The sequence below is a fragment of the Periophthalmus magnuspinnatus genome, chromosome 21 (genome assembly GCF_009829125.3).
Source record: "Periophthalmus magnuspinnatus isolate fPerMag1 chromosome 21, fPerMag1.2.pri, whole genome shotgun sequence".
Lineage (NCBI taxonomy): Eukaryota > Metazoa > Chordata > Actinopteri > Gobiiformes > Gobiidae > Periophthalmus > Periophthalmus magnuspinnatus.
Window position 1 is genome coordinate 25,629,919 of NC_047146.1, and position 19,929 is coordinate 25,649,847.

Genomic DNA, 19,929 nt, shown 5'->3' on the forward strand with positions numbered 1-19,929 from the left:
ATATATAAACACACATTTAAAAAGTAATAAATCTACAAATAAATAAATGCTTTGTCGTCACTTCCTGTCATGTGTAGTTGTACTTCCGGAAGGTGGGGTTTTGTTTCAGGGGGAGCGGTTTGCTTTGGAGATCCAATGCCTCAATATGCGCTTTTAATGCGGCACGGTTCGAGATAGTATTACCGGGAAAAGAAATATCACTCCTGCATTTGTAAGTTTTATTTGCGTCTCTAATGAAGCATATGTTAATCATGTGATAACGCGGCTTTACGCTACCACACCTGTTTTAAGGAGGCGACCATTGGACCCTGACTGACTGCTCATCGTTTACTATATTTTTTGACTGAACTGAATGAAGTCTTCACACGGTGTTGATTGGTGTTTGCGTGTAATTATCTTATCTATTAAAAGGCGCACTACATGTTGCTTATTCTCAGTACCTTGACCATCGAGTTAATGTTATCATTGATGCGGCTACTATTATTAGCAGTGAAACGTGTGATAGAAGTAGCTTTCGTATGAGATATATACCGCGGTTTGATGTTTTTTCCTATCACTTACTTTTTCACTGTGGGTTACCTGTCTTTGATCACTTTGTGCAGTTAAAGGAATGAAAGTTTTGAGGTCCGTTGTCTTAAAGTGAAGTGAAGCAATCTTTCTAAATTGGTGGATGAGAACTATAGGTCTTGTACTAAAATGCATAGTTTGTGGCCTTAGCCTATATAGTTACTAATACTACATACTATGCTCCCCTATCAACTACCTCCTGCTTTGTGTTAAAGTTCCTCCCTGGAGGATATGACACACCCTGCCTGGCTCATGTTTTACAAATGACTTTTTTGTCAGCAGAACAGAAATTATCCTGCCAATTGCGTAATTGCAATTATTGTGGCTTGCAAACATAATCACAATTAGATTAGTATTATATATTTAATATTAGTGGTACAATTACATCCAAGTCAGATCTTTTACTTGCACTTAGCTCGTCTGTTTACTGTACACACAGGCACTCCTTTTAGTACATCACAGATGTCTTTAATGTTTTGTTGTTTTTTTTTCTTGCATTGCTATTAGGTTTGCAGTGTATGTTGTAATGGTAGAACTGTTAACATTGGCATTCGAGAGAAAACTGAAAAATAACTGCTAAATTACTACAAGAATCAGACACTTTCAAAGACTTCAAGAGGTCTAAAATGTACTTTTTAACATAAGGCAGATTTGGTTGTTTGTAGATGCAGAGGAAATTGTATACTAAATAAAATGCAGTTTAATTACTAATTGTAACCGTTCAAACTGCAATTCAAATCAAGCTTAGTCAATTCTTGCAAGTTGCAATCCTGTTTTTATTATTGCTTATTGAAGGCCTGGAAGTTTGTTTCTCAGTAATGGAGTTCTCATGAGTCATATTTTCAAATTTATGTCAACAGTATTACAAATGTAGAAAATGACCATGAATGTTTTCCGACATGAAGAGGTTAGGTTCACCTGACAAAAAATATGTGGGTTGATGATGTCAACAATGATACTGCTGATACTGCTGAGTGTTAGACTCTTGAAGCAGGACGGCAGGACTACTTGTGCCGTCCTTATACTTTCTGTGTAAGTTCTCTTTTCAATATGAGTGAGGAAAACTGAAACAGAATGTGTGTATATGTATCATCAGTATTGACTTTCAAAACTACATCCACTTTCTGTTGACGCTGTTGAGTCCAGCAGGATGAGATCATGGGTGACTAAAGGTCCTGTGAATGAGGTTTGCTGCATTCTTATAGCTTCTCTTGAAGGATAGTGTTATTTTTTTCTCTGTAGGTCAGACTATACCTTGCTCCTTTTGTCTCCAGGATTCCATCTCCCTTGATTACTGCAGTAGTTTCCTTCCATTTTGGGCATAAGTCCTTTTGTTTGCTCTGATTTGTATTCATGTATGAGTTTCTTGAAAAACTTTGCATATACTCCTTAACTTTGCACAGATGGGATAGATATAACTTGTGATAATGATGAGCTGTTATTAATTTTAAAATTGATTAGAGAGTAGGTTGAGGAAATGTTTATATAAGCAGTTGGTTCTAGCTGGCATGCAAAACATTCAGAACTAAAAGCAATGCTATGCTTATGCTGTGAAGACCATGGGATCTGCCAGGCATTGCTGATTGGCTTTTCTTTGACATGTAAGCATGTAATCTAGGAAAACAGTGTAACTTGTCTAGTGTTTGTAATACAGTGCAATCTTGCATAACTGTGGAGCAACGTGAACATGCCTAAACAGACACCTCATGGAGATGGCCATGGCCTCATTGCTTTAACAGTGACATATGTGTGGCATAGTTATGTTCAATGATTGTAAGATTGTTTATATTGGCACTACATTAGCTTTTGGTTTGTGTAACTGGAGTTCAGGTGACTCTATTTGTACCCGGAGGTAGATTTGTTTTGCAGCAGTGTTGGCATCAATACACATTAAGATAATACAGACACAAAATCATACATTCACACCGGCTCAGAGTGACTATATAATCTAATAAATACTTTGAAAATAACATTGAATTGAAAATTGTAATCTTTATTAGACATTATTTTTCTCTCTCTCTTTCGCTTTTATACTTTAAACAACTTCAGTACTTCATGTTTTTATTGTTACCATTGTTATATTTCATTACCTTACCTAACTTTTTAATAGACATACACATTTGCCTTGTCTTAATCATCCCTCTTTTAGTTTCCATCTCAAATCCACAGACATATTACACAAGGCCCTTCTTCTGAGAATATGTTTTTATGCCTTGGCAGTGAAAGGACAGGTGTAAATTATCAAAATGAGTGGCAGGCTGCTTTCCTCAGGGACAGTATTATGTCCCTTTATGATAGATTCAGATCCACAATGATGTCATTGTAAAACCACACTTTTGTTTTATTCTTGCACAATCACCTATGTCTAAATGTGGATGAACACTGTATTTTTGAACTCTTGCTGTGCTCTTTTAAGGGAGGGGGAAAAAAGAACTGTTGCTTACATCATCACTTCATTGTATGCTACAAAATGCTGTCTTTAATTTTGTGTTCTTGAAACTAAACTAATAATGTTGTTATAAATAATGTTTATCGAGTTTGAATTTTCCTTGCAATTCTTAATAACTTCAGCTGTCCAGTCCACTGTTGTTTGGTCAAATGCACCAGAATTATTATTATTATTTTTTTCTTTTTTTAATTTTGTTTAATTCTTAATATCATTGCATGTTCTAACCAAAAAACATCACAATAACACTTTTCTGGTGGAGAATCTGCCACATACCTGTCTATGTGGAGATGTTCTGGTTTTGTTTGAAATGTTCCACTGTATGACTTTAAATGTGTCTCCATGGAGACCGGCATCAATGGTCTGGTGATATCATGCTTTGATTTGGCTCATCTCCGTTGTTTTTGAAATACATAGGTTCCCCCATTGTGTTACATAAGCAAGAAAAACAGTAGCACTCAACTTCACAAAGTAATACCTTTTACAAGTTTAGATACATTTTCTTGTTTTTTCATGCCATGCGTTGAGATAATGTTGTTTACTGCTACTTCATCATAAATGGGCACCTCGTAACTACTCTTGTCGACTCTCCTCCTGCATTGTTGAATTACCTGTACTATCCCAACATAAGCAGCTGCAGTGGAGCATTGGGCCAGAACAAATAGATTTGTCAAGAATGCACACTGCTATCGAGACCTGCTGTGTCTAGGAGTCACTGCATCAAGCCAGAGGAATGCTGGGTAATGGCAAAGACATGAGGCATGATTAGTGAGCTACTGGGTGGTATTATATTGTATTCAACACAAAACAAGCTATGTAAAGCATATTTTGTATAAAGGCATTGCTCAAATGTAAAGTAGGGCTGCTTGATTGTTAAAGGTGCACTATGAAACTTTCTAAGGCAGACAAGCAGACGATGTCACCAGTACAAATTATATTTATGGAGAGGTGACCTCTGCTCACAGATAAGAATGCATGTATTCCAAACTGTTTATTCAATTGTCATTGTAGCTCAGAATACATGCACATACACTCATTCCACACACATACACCAGTTACACTGTGCACCTTTTTTAAAGCAGTTTTTGAGTCCTAATAACTGAAACTATGGATTTTATTTATTTATTTTTTTTTTTTTCAAACGTTAACCTGTGGAGGCATTCATCATTTAATGTTTTAGAAAAAACTCAAACTCAAAAACGAGATATATCATTCATAGCAGAATTTGATTGAATTGAGGAATTGTAGTCAGCCACAATGTAGAGCCCAGTTGTTGCACTTTTGCACCTTTAAAATCTTGCTGAACAATAGTCTTTTTTTTTTTTTGTCTTTTTTTTTACCCCTCTGCACCCCTCTTCCAACAAAGCCCCCTCACATTCCAGGCCTATGATTTTCATGATTGCTTCAGCCATGTTAAAAACTGCCTTTTTGGTACATTAATTTTATTATGTGCATATTGTTGGATTTTCTTTTCTCTGCAGGTTTAAAATTGCTTTACAAGTGAACCCTTTTATTGCACATAGCACATGACTGCAGGTAGCTCATCCATTTTTATTGTGAGTTGTAAACGTAGTGTGAGACTTGGCAAGCACTTAAGGGAAATGGGAAATTTTATTTTCTTTGGTAAATTGAATAAAAGCATTATCTTTGCACTTGTTACCTCTTTTGTCTAATTGGATATAATAGTATAATGTGGGTTGTGCTAACTCCCTCATGTAAACAGTAAGGTTGATCTGAACATATCGATATTTTTTTAAGTATTTTGAACAGATCATCTACATTACAGACAACAGGAGCATCTCTTTCTTCAGACCTGAGAATGTGATCTGAACAGAGCAATGGATAAAAGAAAGAAATCCAATTAAATAAAAATTGCACTTTGACTGGTTGCTATTAGCAAACTGCTTTGAGGATGCAATTATTTCAGTAAAACAGTGGCCTCTACACAGAGCTGAATATCCAGGCTGCTTGGGGTCTTATTTCCAATTGATATAGTTTTGCAATACTTGTCAGAAAAATGCATTTTTATAGCTCTTTCAGCGTAAACTTATAATGCCTTAACATTTTATTTAGTCTTTTCTTTTCAATGCATGGATGACCTCGTACTACCATATGATTCCAATTACAATCTGGGTTATGTATTAAGACAAAGTGATTCATTAATTTGAAATCACCCCGCCTATTTATAATTCCTCTAAATCACTTTCCAGGCACTATTGTTTTGATGGAGAGGAATGACTTCATCATTGGTTTTCCTCCAGCTCTGACAGATATTTACCGATAACGTTTGGAGAGGTGCCAGTCGGGTTACAACCACACTCCCCTGTTTTGTTTTTTACTGGAGAGTTCAGCCGCATTTATGATCAGGGAAACAGGCTTTGGGCTAATCTCAGGTTTGTGGAATTTCTACTCCTCTGTTCTGACCAGCGCAGCCCCCACAGTTTCCTTCTATGGACAGCGGGAAAGCCCCTCACCTCTCTGACCCCATGGGGAAGAGAGGGCTGAGGGAATTGTAGCTGAGTTGTTTGTAGAAACTGGTTTATTGAACTACTATAGTGCTTTAAAGTAGGATGCACTGATTTCAGCATTGATACTGGAAAATGCAATGTATCAGATATTGATTACAATCCAGATCTACCCAATCAATCAATGTCAGTTAAGACCGAAACATGTTTTTTGTGAATTTTAACCTGTTAACTTGCCATACCAATTTTGAAGCTCAAAACTAACAAAATTCAGTCCTGAAGTTACTTTATAATACGATCATTTATTTTTGATTGCCAGTTTGATGGCTCGGTTTCAAGTCACATTTCAAAGAGAGAGAGAAACCAAACTGAATGAACTCAAACATTTTTGTTGTACCAAGTAGAAAGTTTGGAAAATTGGTGATGCTGCATTTTTATTATTATTATTATTTATAAAAAAATAAAATACATAAAAAATATCAGTGATTCTTGAAAGTCGGGACAAAACAGGTTTGGAAAATTATTTTGTTCAATAGCATTTTACATTAATGAGAGTTGTATCTTTTGTAGAGTAAGGTGTGACCTGTACAGAAATGCAAACGAATAGGTTCTGAAAAGTGATTATTTCACAAATGCAATTATTGTCAACTTTGACAGATACACAAAAAACTGATTTTTATTGGAATCCACCAATTTTCTGCACGCGGTATAGTGCTGCACTCAGTAAAGTAAGAGTAACTAATAAGGCCTTCAAAGATATTTGTATAATAATATTACTGCCTGCTTTAATGAGGTTTTAAAAATGCCTGATGGAGTTGATATAAAGATTGGTGAGGGGGTAAAGATGCATATTTTTCACAAGCTTACCATAGGCATTTTTGAATATTTAAATAATTTTAATATAGTCTAATGCAATCCTATTCACATAAATAGTTTTTAAATATTTTTTTTGAGCAGGTGAACTCTCTGGAACGTTTTTTATTTTATAGCAATTAACTATAATTTCATCACTCTATTTATACAGTGTCACCATCCATAGGATTTAAACACTTAGTTCATATTCCTGGTGTATCGACCATTTTCCTTCTATATCCCTGTCTGCTCCCTAATCTTGTCTTGCAGTCCCTGTGAGCCTGGCAGATCTAAGCGACCCTCACCAGAATGTGGAGGTATCAGAAAGCGCCCACAGACACCAATGGCATCTTAATGAATTCTCCTGCCCACTCAGTGCCCAGTTCACTGTCATCTATATTTCAGCAGCTTAGCACCAGAGAAGTCTGATAGACTCACTACCGCCCACTGTAGCCTTAAAAAGTACTGGGCCTTCTTCTTTTCATTATCAGGCGCTGTTATGAACTTAAGTGACTGGAAATACAGGATGATATGGAAAATGTGCTGCATTTTGATGGAATTTTGGCATTGGCATCATCTGAATTTATAAAGAAGGAAGAGACTCATTTCTCATAAGATATTGTCCACAAGACGGGACCATTATGTTAAATATTAAAAATGTAGTTATATATTGTATATAATATTTTCCCAAAGGGATTATTTTCAGTAGGAGCAGTACACATTGCTTGCCTGTTGCATGGATATTGGTAAAAAGAAAATATATATGACAAGAACTAAACTTTATCTTTGGCTTTGTTTTGACCATGAAAATCCAACTTTATTTGTCAATAAATAGTAGTACTAGTTGTTTTTTTGTACAAAATATTTATTATATTGTGCAGTGATAATAGCTGTACATTTGTCATTTTTGTATTTTAAACTTCCTGTGAATAAACAGCTGTAAGCATTTTCCCTTTTCACACTCCGCCTGTAGCATTTTCTTTCTGTAATTGCTTTATTTATAAGACCTCAATGTGGGCTGCAAACTGGGTTACTTGTAAATAATTGAAATTGTGTCCCCTCCCCACTCTTCCAGTTAAAGTGCTGAGTAGGCACTGCTCTCTGGTGCATCTGTCTGTCGGACTGTCCCTCCTATGGGCTCTGTTATTAGTCTGGTGACAAAAACAGGAAGCGAATGAGTCGGACTTGCCGATTTTGGGTGAGAGTGGCACTTTCTTAACCTCAGGGCACTCATAAATGTCGGTTTGTGCGCTAAATATTTGCTACAGTAATGGCAAACTTTGAGTGCAGTCATTTGTATTTCAATAAAGTGTTAAAATTTGTGTTGTTGTAAAGTATTTCCTCTTGGATAAATGGACTGTATATATAAATGGACAAATCTAACCTGCCAGACTAATAGGTTCAACTTTCTGTGTTCTCTCATCAGATGGCAATGCAGAACCCTACTTTTAAAACATGAATCGCAATTTTAATTGCTATTGAAATACATGTTCTAAAAATACAATTTTAATTCAGTAGATAATACTAGATACGAGTGTTTTTTATGACCATTTTAAGATGAACCTTCAATGTGACCCACTTTGCAAGTTAATTCCTTTCACAGCTATTAGCTATGTAAAATGTCTCTCAGACTCTACTTCCAGCATGACTTGATTAACCCCACACGCATTCCATAATTTGATTTACTTGACTTCCTGTTAGATGCACAACTTCATCTTGGAGATGCACTACTTCACAGTACATTTACAAAACAAACAGTTAGGCATGTCGCCTGTCATCCATCTTGTCTCCTCTACTCCTCGCTTTAGGGACTCTGAAATGTTTACTGTTTAGGAGGAGTGGGTCTTGAGCGATGAATCAGCCCGCTGTACCTATTAGCATGACATCGTAGTGCTGCAGATAAAGCAATGGCAGGAGCTTGTTTACGCAGACTTATGTGACAACAGAGTATTAAGTCATCTGTGGAAATGCAGTCCCTAGTGTATTTCAAAGCACTTTCAACTTTAGATCAAACTGTGTCACGTAACTGTTACCTTTTGATATGACTTGACAAGTGTGTTTGTCTTTGTACTTATTTAAACAGATCAGGGATGACAGCAGACAGCATGCACCTATAGCCTGGTGCTAAAGGTGAATTGTGGAGGTAATGTTTGATGTTTGCTAAGCTAGCAGTCCATGTTTGGGGAAGTGGTAATGTTGATACAGTAGAACAAGGGGTGGGTCAGTAACGATGCTGTGTGTCTATGGAAGCCTGTAAGGGACAACCTCAGGTCATCTTTGTAAATGAGAATTGGTAACAAATCATTTGTATTTATTTATCTTTAATAATTAATAATCTTTAATAATTTATCTTTAATACTAATGTGTATGTATGTATGTATGTGTGTGTATATATATATATATATATATATATATATATATATATATAATATTTTTATATATAATGATCAATAATTTGTGGTTAAATTATGACAGCATTGTATTTTCACCAGTTTTCAGCCAACTCTCAATATGAAGCTAGTTCAATTCTATTTTCATTTTAATATTAACTTCCGTAATACCACAGAAAAGCTGATTGGTGATTGAGATTATTACATTGCATTTTTACAACTTCAGTCACAGTTAAAAATTATACAACAGGAAAAGGGGAAGTAAGCCAGATGCAGTTAAGCGGTAGGGCGGACCCTGTAGTTCAAATAGATGGTCAGTGACTTCTCTTTTGTTTTTTAACAATTTTTGCACGTGGTTCCTCAATCTTATATTGCATTCATAAACCCTCTCTGCCTGTAGAATAATGGCTGCAGTAGTCGCTATCATCTTCAGTGACCTTTTCATGACAAACTTTATAAAGTTGGAGGATTCATGAGTAGGCACTTTGGCACTTTGATGGGCGAGTGGCGGAAAGGATTTTAGAGGGGCTGGAGCCAAGCCTAGAAGAAGCTTTGGCATGATACAGCTGTAATGGAAGCTTTAAATGACAACTGTCTGCTGTTAGACTTGTCAAGGGAGCTGGGCAAAATACAGTGTAAACTACAGTTATAGGATAATATAAATGCAGTAGTTGTTTTGTAGTACATGCAAGTACATGTAAGGAATCCATATCTAGTAACATGGGTGATGGACAGATATATCTGATGAACCAATATATTGCCCAGTATCTAAAAGTTAGGCGGTATTTGACATTGATATTTTTTAAAAGTCCCCATTTCTGTCTAGGTTTCTCTTTAGTACATCAGATTTTTTGTCTTTTTTGAATAGACTAATGGAATTAATGGATTTTGGAATTCTCATAATTTTTTTGGTGAGAATTTGGTACAAATGTACAGGTCAATATCCCCTACTCTAGCTCTTTCTCTCTATGTACTTGTAAACAGCCCTTAAAAACCCTACTTCTTCTTTGTTTTGTTTACAGAATACTTCATGTTTGTTTACAGATTGTGTAAGTGACAGGGGGAGCATCTTATGTGTGAGATAGTGTGAAAGTGACAGAAGAATCCAAGATGGCGACCGGAAAGAATAAAAACCAGAGCTCATTGGCGCTGCACAAAGTGATCATGGTTGGGAGTGGAGGAGTGGGCAAGTCGGCACTCACTCTGCAGTTTATGTATGACGAGGTAAGTCCAAGGAAACATGTAAAGCTATTAGGGTTTAGGGTTGAATGATTTGAGAAATATATCTAATTGTGATTTTTCTGTCAACCATTGTTATTGCAGTTAGATTTAATGATATTTTGTTCTCTAGGCTCACATTTTAAACAAGTTCAGGAGAATTGACAAAAAAAGAAATTTAAACTGACAAACTAATACAAGAATCACATTTTAGAACTTGTTTCTTGCATTCACATTGTGATTTTGGTTCAGTTGTGTTGCAGCCCTATTAAGAAAAAAAATATGATACACAGATACTACACGAAGCTGGAGAATCAATCAAATTTTAAAAATCACGCTTCAATAATTTTTAATTGGCAATAATATGCATGCGTCTTTTTAATCGCCAGGTCTACAGCCAGTTCTTTGTCAGTAAAAGCATGTGGTGGAGGAGGATATAATTGGACTATATATATCACTGATAACAAGTGTTTTGTTTAAATGAAAAACATTAACTTAAATTAAAATAAAAGTGACTCAATATGGAAAAAATGAATACATCTTTACACAATTTATTCATATTGCCCAAACGTAATACAGAATAGTTTTTTGAAATGTCGGGCAGCTATGAGTTTTGGTTGTTATTTTGTATTTTGTTGTTTTTTTTTTTTGTTTTTTTTTATTAATTTATTTCTAACAATTCTACTGTCTCTTCATTAGGTAGATCTTGGCAAATTGCCTAATGAGAATTTTAAAACATTTGCTAAATAAGAATAAAGTGTACAAGTAGGCATGATAAGAATTTTTGAAGCACAATATATTGTTACAGAAATATTTTATGATAAATAATAATTTTTAAGATACTTTATGCCACCAACACAATATCAAGCTAACAAGATAATCCCATTAAGCCATTTAAAATATACACTATCAAGGCATGAGCTGCAACAGATAACAATAATTGGCCATAGAAATGGCTTATTCAACCCTCTAGAGCTTAAATAAAAAAAAAAATAAAAAATAAAACCTAAAATCTCCCCACTATTGCAACAGAAATGGACACACACAACAGTTTGTTAGTCTATTACTTTATTGTTATTAAGAAAATGGTTTTCAGTTTTCACTTTTCACGAGAAACACACAGACACCGATCACTCATACACCACAACACAGATATAACATAATGCCAATGTAATACATAGTTGCACAGACCAGGAATGTATTGATGGCTGTGGGGATGAGATGTTATTGAATTGTGTTCAAAACTTGACAAAGCATTATGTAGTACTTTTGTGTGTAAACTATCCCTGTTGACCCCCCAGTTTGTGGAGGACTATGAGCCCACAAAGGCGGACAGTTACAGGAAGAAGGTGGTACTGGACGGAGATGAGGTGCAAATCGACATTTTGGACACAGCTGGACAGGAGGACTACGCTGCCATCCGAGACAACTACTTCCGGAGTGGAGAGGGCTTTCTGCTGGTCTTCTCCATCACAGAGCAGGAGTCCTTTACTGCCACTGCTGAGTTCAGGTATTATAGGTATTATATAGGTCCATATTCATGCAGTGCATTATGTCTAATAGATACCAATAGATATTAATATATAGATGTCTGTGCAGTCCATCAGTTATCCAGTAAAGATGAAGGTAATCTAGACTAGATTATGAATGATTTCTACTCAAAATCCATCGAATAGTTTTGTACCCTTTCTCACTATTGCTCATAATAAATTATAGAGGCACAAAGAATGATCAGTTACCGGGCACATATTTCACGGAAACATGCGGTTTACTTTTGAAGAACAGACACTAATCCCATATAATAAATGTCACTTACTGTATGCGTGTTGCAGACATTATAATTGAACCTGATTGCCAAATATCTGTCATTTATATGCCAAACTGCCAGTGATTAAAGGTGCACTTGTAACTTTTCTGGTAGATGAAACGCCTCCTATTCTAGCATGAGAAACGCATTGAAACACAGTTCTGGCAAAGCAATGGCATTTGCCTTTATTAGGATTACATTTATTTGGTTCATAGCAGAAACAAGAAAACATGAATTGAGTTAGCCAGCCCTACCCCCCCTTTTTAGTCAATTAATCGATCCTCAGGAGATTCAATTCAATTCATTTATTTTTGTAATGCCCAAAATCACAACAACAGTTGTCTCAAAGGGCGTTCATGTTTTGGTTGATGGGGGAAACCGGAGTACCCGGAGGAAACCCATCCAGACACGGGGAGAAACATGCAAAAATGATGTCTTTATTCGACCAGGATAAAGACAACTATAGCCCTACTATGGAAACAAGTGAGGGACTTTCACTAGAAAAGTTACATGTGTACCTTTGTGCCAGAGCTGACCAGTGCTTCAGCTTTAGGTTGCATATTGAAGCTACAGTATTTAATTGTAGAAAATCACAGTCTAAATTAAAATGTTGCCTGTTTTGCCAGTTTTTTACACATTTTAGTGAGTGTGTTAGACATCCTGCTTCATTAAAATGAGGGGTTGATTGGCGCATTTCAGATTTTGCCTTATGTGTCATTGACTGCTATCCAGTTTATTTCTACGCTGCTTCAGGCCCATGGCTGTTGTATTAGACTCCAGCTTTTGCCACATAATTGCAAAAAGCTGAAGATGAAGTAGGACATGACCATATTTGTTTAGATTGTCAGTACAAATTATTATTCTTATGATAGCTATTACAGCAAGCATGATGGGAGAAGAGCATTGAAGTTGCCAGACTGTGTAATAGATAATGAGTATTAATTATTATATGACAGTGTCTTTTGAATTAAAACAACGCAGTTCCTTTGTTTTGACAAGTGGGCTGCCCAGGAACAATAACTTTTAAACAAACATTAGACTTGACGGGTACACACTGCGCTTGGAGAAGTGCTTTACTCACACCAACCATATTTTATTCAGTGAACTTTAGGTTAAAACATTCCTGACATTTTTGAAAAAAAGAGGGAGAAATTTAAAGGGTAACAAATCCATAATGCATGCTGTATTTTGTGGGGTCAGGGAGCAGATTTTGCGAGTGAAGGCCGAAGAGGACAAAATCCCTCTTCTGGTGGTGGGAAACAAGTCCGACCTGGAAGACCGGAGACAGGTATCTGTGGAGGCGGCCCGGGGTAAAGCCGAAGAGTGGGGTGTCCAGTATGTGGAGACATCTGCCAAAACTAGAGCCAACGTTGACAAGGTAAGTCTGAATTATCAATGTTAGATTTCAGTCAGGTGGGACATAAACAGATGTATACTTAGAGTTCCAGGATTGACTTGCAGAACTAAAATAAAATGGAGAACTTGTGTTTTGCTTATACGTTAATGATTTCTCACAATTACCAACAATGACAACAAGGTGGCAAACAGATATCAATATTAGCACTTTAACTTTATTAATCTTAGTAATTGTTCAATTTTCAGATGATCACTTGCATCACTACATCTCATATGAAAAGTGTCCCATTTACACCAGCCACAGACAAGTCTTTGTAACAAAAGATAAACTATGTTGCACCATGTTTTAAAAAGCTATCAATTATGTCATCTAAAAAAAAAAATCAACTTACAAAAAGCAAATGAGATTTATTTTAAAATATGTGACTTTTTCGCTGGTCTCATGAAAAAAGCCTGCTTACTCAAAGCTGCCTTTAGCTCAGGGCTTTTTCTGCCCGTAGTGAGCGTCCCCGTGAGTAGTTAGCGTGGAGCTTTTGTGACACGTAATGAAGTGTCTCTCCACATTGCGCCGCTTTGCAGTCGCCACAGTTACCCCACACGTAGGTTTCTTTTACAGTCTTAAAATTCATGGTGAAAGTGATAATTTTTCTGCCATGTTTTTGGGGTAAGAAACTGCATTCAGTGCAGCTCTTCACAGCACTCGCAAGCAGAGCATTGGGTTTGTCATGCGCACAATAGTAACCTTTGAAATGAGTAGGTCAGAATTCACCTTAACTTACCTAAACTTCACGTATAATGAACATATTTTTAAGATATTGTCATTTTTAAATCTATATAAATGGAAGGGTGATAAAAAAAAAAAAAAGAGCAACATAATCAAATTTTATTTTAGATTCAGCTCATTAGTGAGTTGTGCTATTTTTAAAGAAGGCACTGTGTTGGTGACCCCTGCCCTACATACATACACTACTACTGCTACAGATACAACATTAATGTTTTGTCCTGACTCTCAGGAATCACTGCAATAATAAATAAAATATTTTATGTATTGAAGGTATCCAGTCACAAGAATATGAATAATCCAATTTAAACATAAAATCTTTACTGAATGGGATTGTTGCTTGATCCTGTTGAATATGGAATTTTTTATTTGATGAAGAACGGGAATGATGGATTTGGCAAGGAAGCAGAGAGGGTGAGGAGGGTGATGGTTCTGCTGCTGTGGTGGAAATGAGGGAGAAAGGGGAGGAATGTAACTAAGGCAACAACAGGGGTGAGAGACAGCACATTTATATAATTGACTTACGCGTGATTGGTTGACAGACAAAAGTAGCGAGCTATGATTGGCTGAATTAGGAATGAGGCAGGAAATACAGTGTTGTAGGTGCAATTTACATTTAGCCTATGCATAGTATTATCTTGCTGCACCAGCTAATCTTAATGCATTTGAAGTCTGCTATTTAAGTAGCAGCTTTTATGTCAGAATCTGCAAGCTAGCCTCATCTTAATCTTATACAAATTTCCATATTCCCTCATCCCTTGGTGACATTTGAAATTCCTGAGATTGATGTTGTTGCATTAATAAACATGCACAGTGTGTCGGTTCAAAAAGCTTTTACGCACAAATGAATTTCTCTTCTTTTTATCTCTCTTTCTCTCTCTCTCCATCTCCAGGTGTTTTTTGACCTGATGCGTGAAGTACGAGGCAAGAAGATGTCCGAAAACAAAGACAAAAACGGCAAAGGAAAGAACAAAAAGAACAAGAAGAGCTTCAAGGAAAGATGTTGTTTACTTTAAGCTTTCTTTTTAATAGACCTTAACAAATCACATCACACACCTGTGGAGGACATGCTTGCCCAATCATCGTCATTTACTTTTTTTTTTTTTTTTTTAAAGGTGCACAGTGTAACTTTTCTCGGAGTGCACGTCCACCAACTTGTCTCCATGGAGATGTCATTGCTTTTCCTGGAAAGTATGGTGTTAAACTTGTGTATCTTCCATTTATTCCATTACAAGTGTTTAGTAAAGCTTCATTTTGTCTTCAGTTTTAAACAGGTACACCACTCCGTCCAGTAGTAGACAGTATACGATCAGTCACATACAACCTCTCCAAGTCAAAACAAGACCTCAAATAAGAATAAATATAAGAACTCAAAACCACTGGCAAAAGGCCTAAAGCACATCATCATAAAACCAGATAAAATGTTCCGCGATGTCATATCTCTGTTCACACAACCCCGGCTGAAGCCACACTCAACATTGTTCATAATAGACTCAGTCAGGACAAATCACTCCAAAAAAGAACCCAACTCAAAATAGAAAATATAATGACCCTAATGAGATTTGTAGCCACATCCACTTACTTTCAATACCAAAGAACCATATACAAACAAAAAGAATGATTCACCATGGGAGACCCACTGTCAGCAATCATGAGCTAATTTTTCATGGAAGACCTGAAACAACAAGCCATTGCCACAGCACCAATAGACTGCAGGGTCACACTCTGGAAAAGCTACATTGATGACATTTTGGAAAAAAAATCAAAGCCAGCTACATACAACAGCTCACAGACCACCTGAACACCATGAACCACACTGGCAACATCAAATTCACACATGAGGAGGTGCAAAACAAAGAAAGAAATAATCATTTTTTTAAGTTAAATAATAGTTTAACTTAAAAAGAGGCAGAGAAAAAACAGGCACAAAACTCAGAAAAACACACACACAAAAAAAGAAAAAGAACATTTACAAGATTAAAACACCTCCAATAGTCAGTCTGCCACACATCAGGGAGGTTACAGCACACATAGAGAGCCATGAAATAAACACAACATCTATACAAAGGTCAAACTACACATGAAACTCAGACACTTATTAAAGAAACCAAGCCAATGTGACACTTCTGAGGAAGTAGCTGAACCTTTCAGTCATATGCACAGCTAAACAGAACAGTTTTGAGACTGAATTTAAACATTGTCAAAGTAGAGGCCTGTCTCACATCTTCAGGAAGACCAGGGTTTTTTAGGTGCATAAAACTGAAACTCTGATTCACCATGTTTAGCCCTGACTCTGGGCACCAGCAGGAGGCTGGTCCCTGAAGTCCTCAGAGTGTAAGATAGTTCATATGGCACTAACTTGACAGAGATGTACTTTGGACCTAGGCCATGAAGAGACTTGTACATAAGCAGAGCTGCTTTAAATTCTATTCTGATTTACAGGAAGCAGACACCTGAGCACAGGACTTATGTGCTCATACTTCCTGGTTGTAGTCAGGACCCGAGTAGCAGCGTTCTGGATGTACTGCAGTTGAAAAGCTGGTAAACAACTGCTCCTGTCTGATAGATCATTTTAAAGCCATACTGATGGAACTTTTTTTAGCAAAGCACAAGCAGTGACATCTCCAAGGAGACGAGCAGTTAGCTGACTCTACATTGGAAAAGTTACATAGTGTAGCTTTAACAGAAGCTGCGTCATAATTTAGTGCCGATGGAATGCTGTCAACCCCTTTGCCATTGAATCAAGTTTAAGCTGCTCTTTGATGACCATTCTGACCTGGATTGCCCATTGTAAGTCTATGGTCAAACTGCTACTGACACTAAGGCCCTTGCTGCTTTTACATGGGTGGTTTTAAAAGCACATAATTTTTTTTTCTGTTTGTGCATCGTGTTAATAGGAAAATTGGGAGTTGTTTGAAATGCCTGTCAGAAGTAGAGCAAGAATGATACTTTTGTTTGTGTCTGTTTTATGTAAATGACTGCTCAAATTCATAGCAACATAAGCAGTAGAAGCCACAGTCAACATGTTTGTCATGCATAATTTAATGTCACACTGTAAAATGATGTTTTCTGTAACCTTGTTACCAGTGATCAGGTGAAACAATATGACCACTTGTTTTATGCAGTGCCATATGCAACAAGTACAATGTGAACTTGCATTTACTTAATTATTGTCTATATCCTTACATCTCAATGTTAACAAAATATTTACTTTTGCGCAAACACTCCCATCATTGAAGAATTATTTGCTTTTTCCTTTCTGGAGTTAGCTTTATAGCACTACTCCTTACCACTATAGCTGCAACAGTTAATTGTCTAGTTGACTGATAAAGATCCCAGATTGATATGTAGAACTCTATTCAGAAGGCTACACATATCAATCTGGTGAGAACAGATTAGCCCTGCATATCACTAGAGGCTATACCATTTTTGAGCAGGTATTCTGTTGCCATAAGAGTACTGTTTTTACCAAATGCCTGAAAAGAGGGCTGTAACATGGTGTGTGAAAACGGGAATATATAACAAGGGTATAGCAATGGTCTAACTACGCTGCTCCAATCATTTTTACTATTCAACTCAGTGATACTGCCTTCAAGTCAAACCACAATTGTCTACCTTATATATTGTGTTGATTTTATTCTTAAGTCTATAGCTGAGCCCCTCTTATTTTCTGTATTGTATCTACTATCTAAATATTTATTGCTGCTGGTGTATCCATTGCCTTGTTCATTGAAAAGTCAAACCTCAGTAGATGTTATAACTGAACCATTCGTACATTAGTAAAGTGTAATTCAATTTAAACACTGCCATAGGAGCACACATTGCCAAACGGGTTATTTAGTATTATGTTTTTTGGGGGGTTTTTGGCCTTGAGAGGACACCTGGTGCTTAATACATGCAACTATTCCCTTTTGAATAATACCACTGCCTTCTCATATTGGTCTTTTATATTGCTTGCATATTAAATACGGCTTCACAATATTCCATTAAATTTAAACATTTTAAATAACTCCTTCATTAAATTCCATTAGATTAGAATCTACTTGAAAATGAATCTTTCCTTCCTTCTCAATTTTCCTAGTACAGAATTGCATTATTATGTCAGATGCTTTTCCTGGTGTTACACGATTGATCCAAGCTTGGCACCAGCACAAACTGTATATCGGCTGCCTGGTGACCCCCAGTGGTTTGATTATGCAAGTAATATTTATGTTTTGCCTACCTTTGTTCTTATAGATCATAAATAAACTAGCAACTGCACATGTTATGAAGATAGTAATTGCTCAGATTTTGGTGACATATTTCAATTGGAAGATTCATTTGTTATATTGTGCTGCCCTAATTTTAAAATGTTAGTTGGCTATTTTTTGTAAAATGCAACATTTCTATTCAACTTGGATTTGTATTCATTCTCATTTCCACCATGTTTTTGTTTTATTGTAGTCACAACTCCTCCACATCTTTTAATGCAAGGCAGGTGCTGACAATCTAGTAAGCCGTCTTCTCTCCTGTACATTTTGATGGTGCATAAACCACTTATTTTTCCCTTCTCAAAACATGCACTACATTCCCAATGCCTACAAAACAGGACTTGCCATGCTAAAAGTCAAAATGCTGAAGAGTTGTATGTACGTGCCAACCCACACAGTGCAATGAAAGAAGTTTGTTTTTAAATGGTTGTATGCAAAGGTGTGCTACCTTTTCGTTTGAGTGCTGCCACATCGAGGGTGCCATGTAGTAACTGTCATTTGTGGAAATACTTTGGAAAAGAAGATGTCTCTATACCACTGCCTAAAACCTTTTTTGTAATTTGTCCTTCCATTTCCTTTGACTATTGTGAGTATGCTTTTACCTCTGGGCTGTGAGGCCGAAGCAAAATAAATGCTTTTTCTTTGTATTTTGTATAGAGCTGTTTATTTTTTCTCACTTTTAAGCTTCATTTGAGCCCAGACAGCAGAGTATTGACAGCAAAGCATGATGTATAGAAGATGTCCAGTGAATTGTCAGTCTGGACTTGAACCCACAACCCACAACAAAATGTCTTTTCACAAAATGCACTACTAATACAAAAGGTGTTTGTTAGAATAAGTACTTGAACATTTAAATTTTTGAATTTGAAGTGAGCAAGACTAGAAGTTCAGTTCATAATTCACATTTTAAACATATTTAGGAGCATTAACATTTGAGAGTTCACTGAAACATTATTTACTAAACCAATAAATAAAAGAACTCTACGCATTTCAGGACACATTTGTAGAGGTCCAACTCAGACCCAATTGAGAGACTATTTATCTGAAGACATGTTTCCAAAAGACTCCAAATTACTCCTTTAAAGGTACACTGTAACTTTTCTTGTCTCCATGGAGATGTTATTGCTTTGTTTGATCCACAGTATGGCATTAAACATATTTATATCCATGGAGACAACACTGGACCAAGTTACAGATCAGATCTGTCGAGAGGCCACCCCGCTCATTGTAGAATACATGGTTTTAAAAGTTAAAAATAAATAAATAAATAAATAAAAAATAAAATAAAAACATTGGGAATTTGGAAAACACAATTGATAGGCTTGTCAGGATTAACCTAACCTATAGTACATATAGGTACATATGCGGTGTGTATTCTGACAACAGGCAACTGGATTTTTTTTTTGTTTTTTTTTAAATCGCTCACTGAAACCTTGTAATTAAAGTTAAAGCTAATATTCTAAATTGCAGTTTAAAATTCAATTAAAGCATTCTATAATGACATATTTTGGTTGAGTCCATCCAAATCTCTGTGCTTTGCAACTCAAGAGTGTCAAAATAAAACAATGAGTGAACTGAAGGATTCGATAAAAGCACTGTAGCTAAATTGAATTGTATAATTGCAGAACGAGAATCATTGAGCCTATGCTTTATAAACCAAACAATATGACTGATCTTTTGTCAATTTAGACAAAAAAAAAAAAAAAAAAAAAAAAAAAAAGTAAATTAATAAATGTAAAATAGATAAAATAGAATTTAATGCCATGCAGTTGAACATTCCAGGCTTAGTTGTATGGA

General features: G+C 36.1%; 1 protein-coding gene across 1 annotated transcript; it reads left to right on the plus strand.

The window, feature by feature from the left end:
- The first annotated feature begins 69 nt into the window (after positions 1 to 69).
- ralba (v-ral simian leukemia viral oncogene homolog Ba (ras related)) lies at positions 70 to 18,760 on the plus strand. The gene is made up of 5 exons (XM_033987357.2): positions 70 to 211; positions 9,765 to 9,944; positions 11,240 to 11,448; positions 12,946 to 13,123; positions 14,776 to 18,760. The coding sequence occupies exons 2-5, from the start codon at positions 9,831 to 9,833 to the stop codon at positions 14,896 to 14,898; spliced, it is 624 nt and encodes a 207-aa protein (XP_033843248.1). The 5' UTR covers positions 70 to 211; positions 9,765 to 9,830; the 3' UTR covers positions 14,899 to 18,760.
- The last annotated feature ends 1,169 nt before the right edge of the window (positions 18,761 to 19,929 follow it).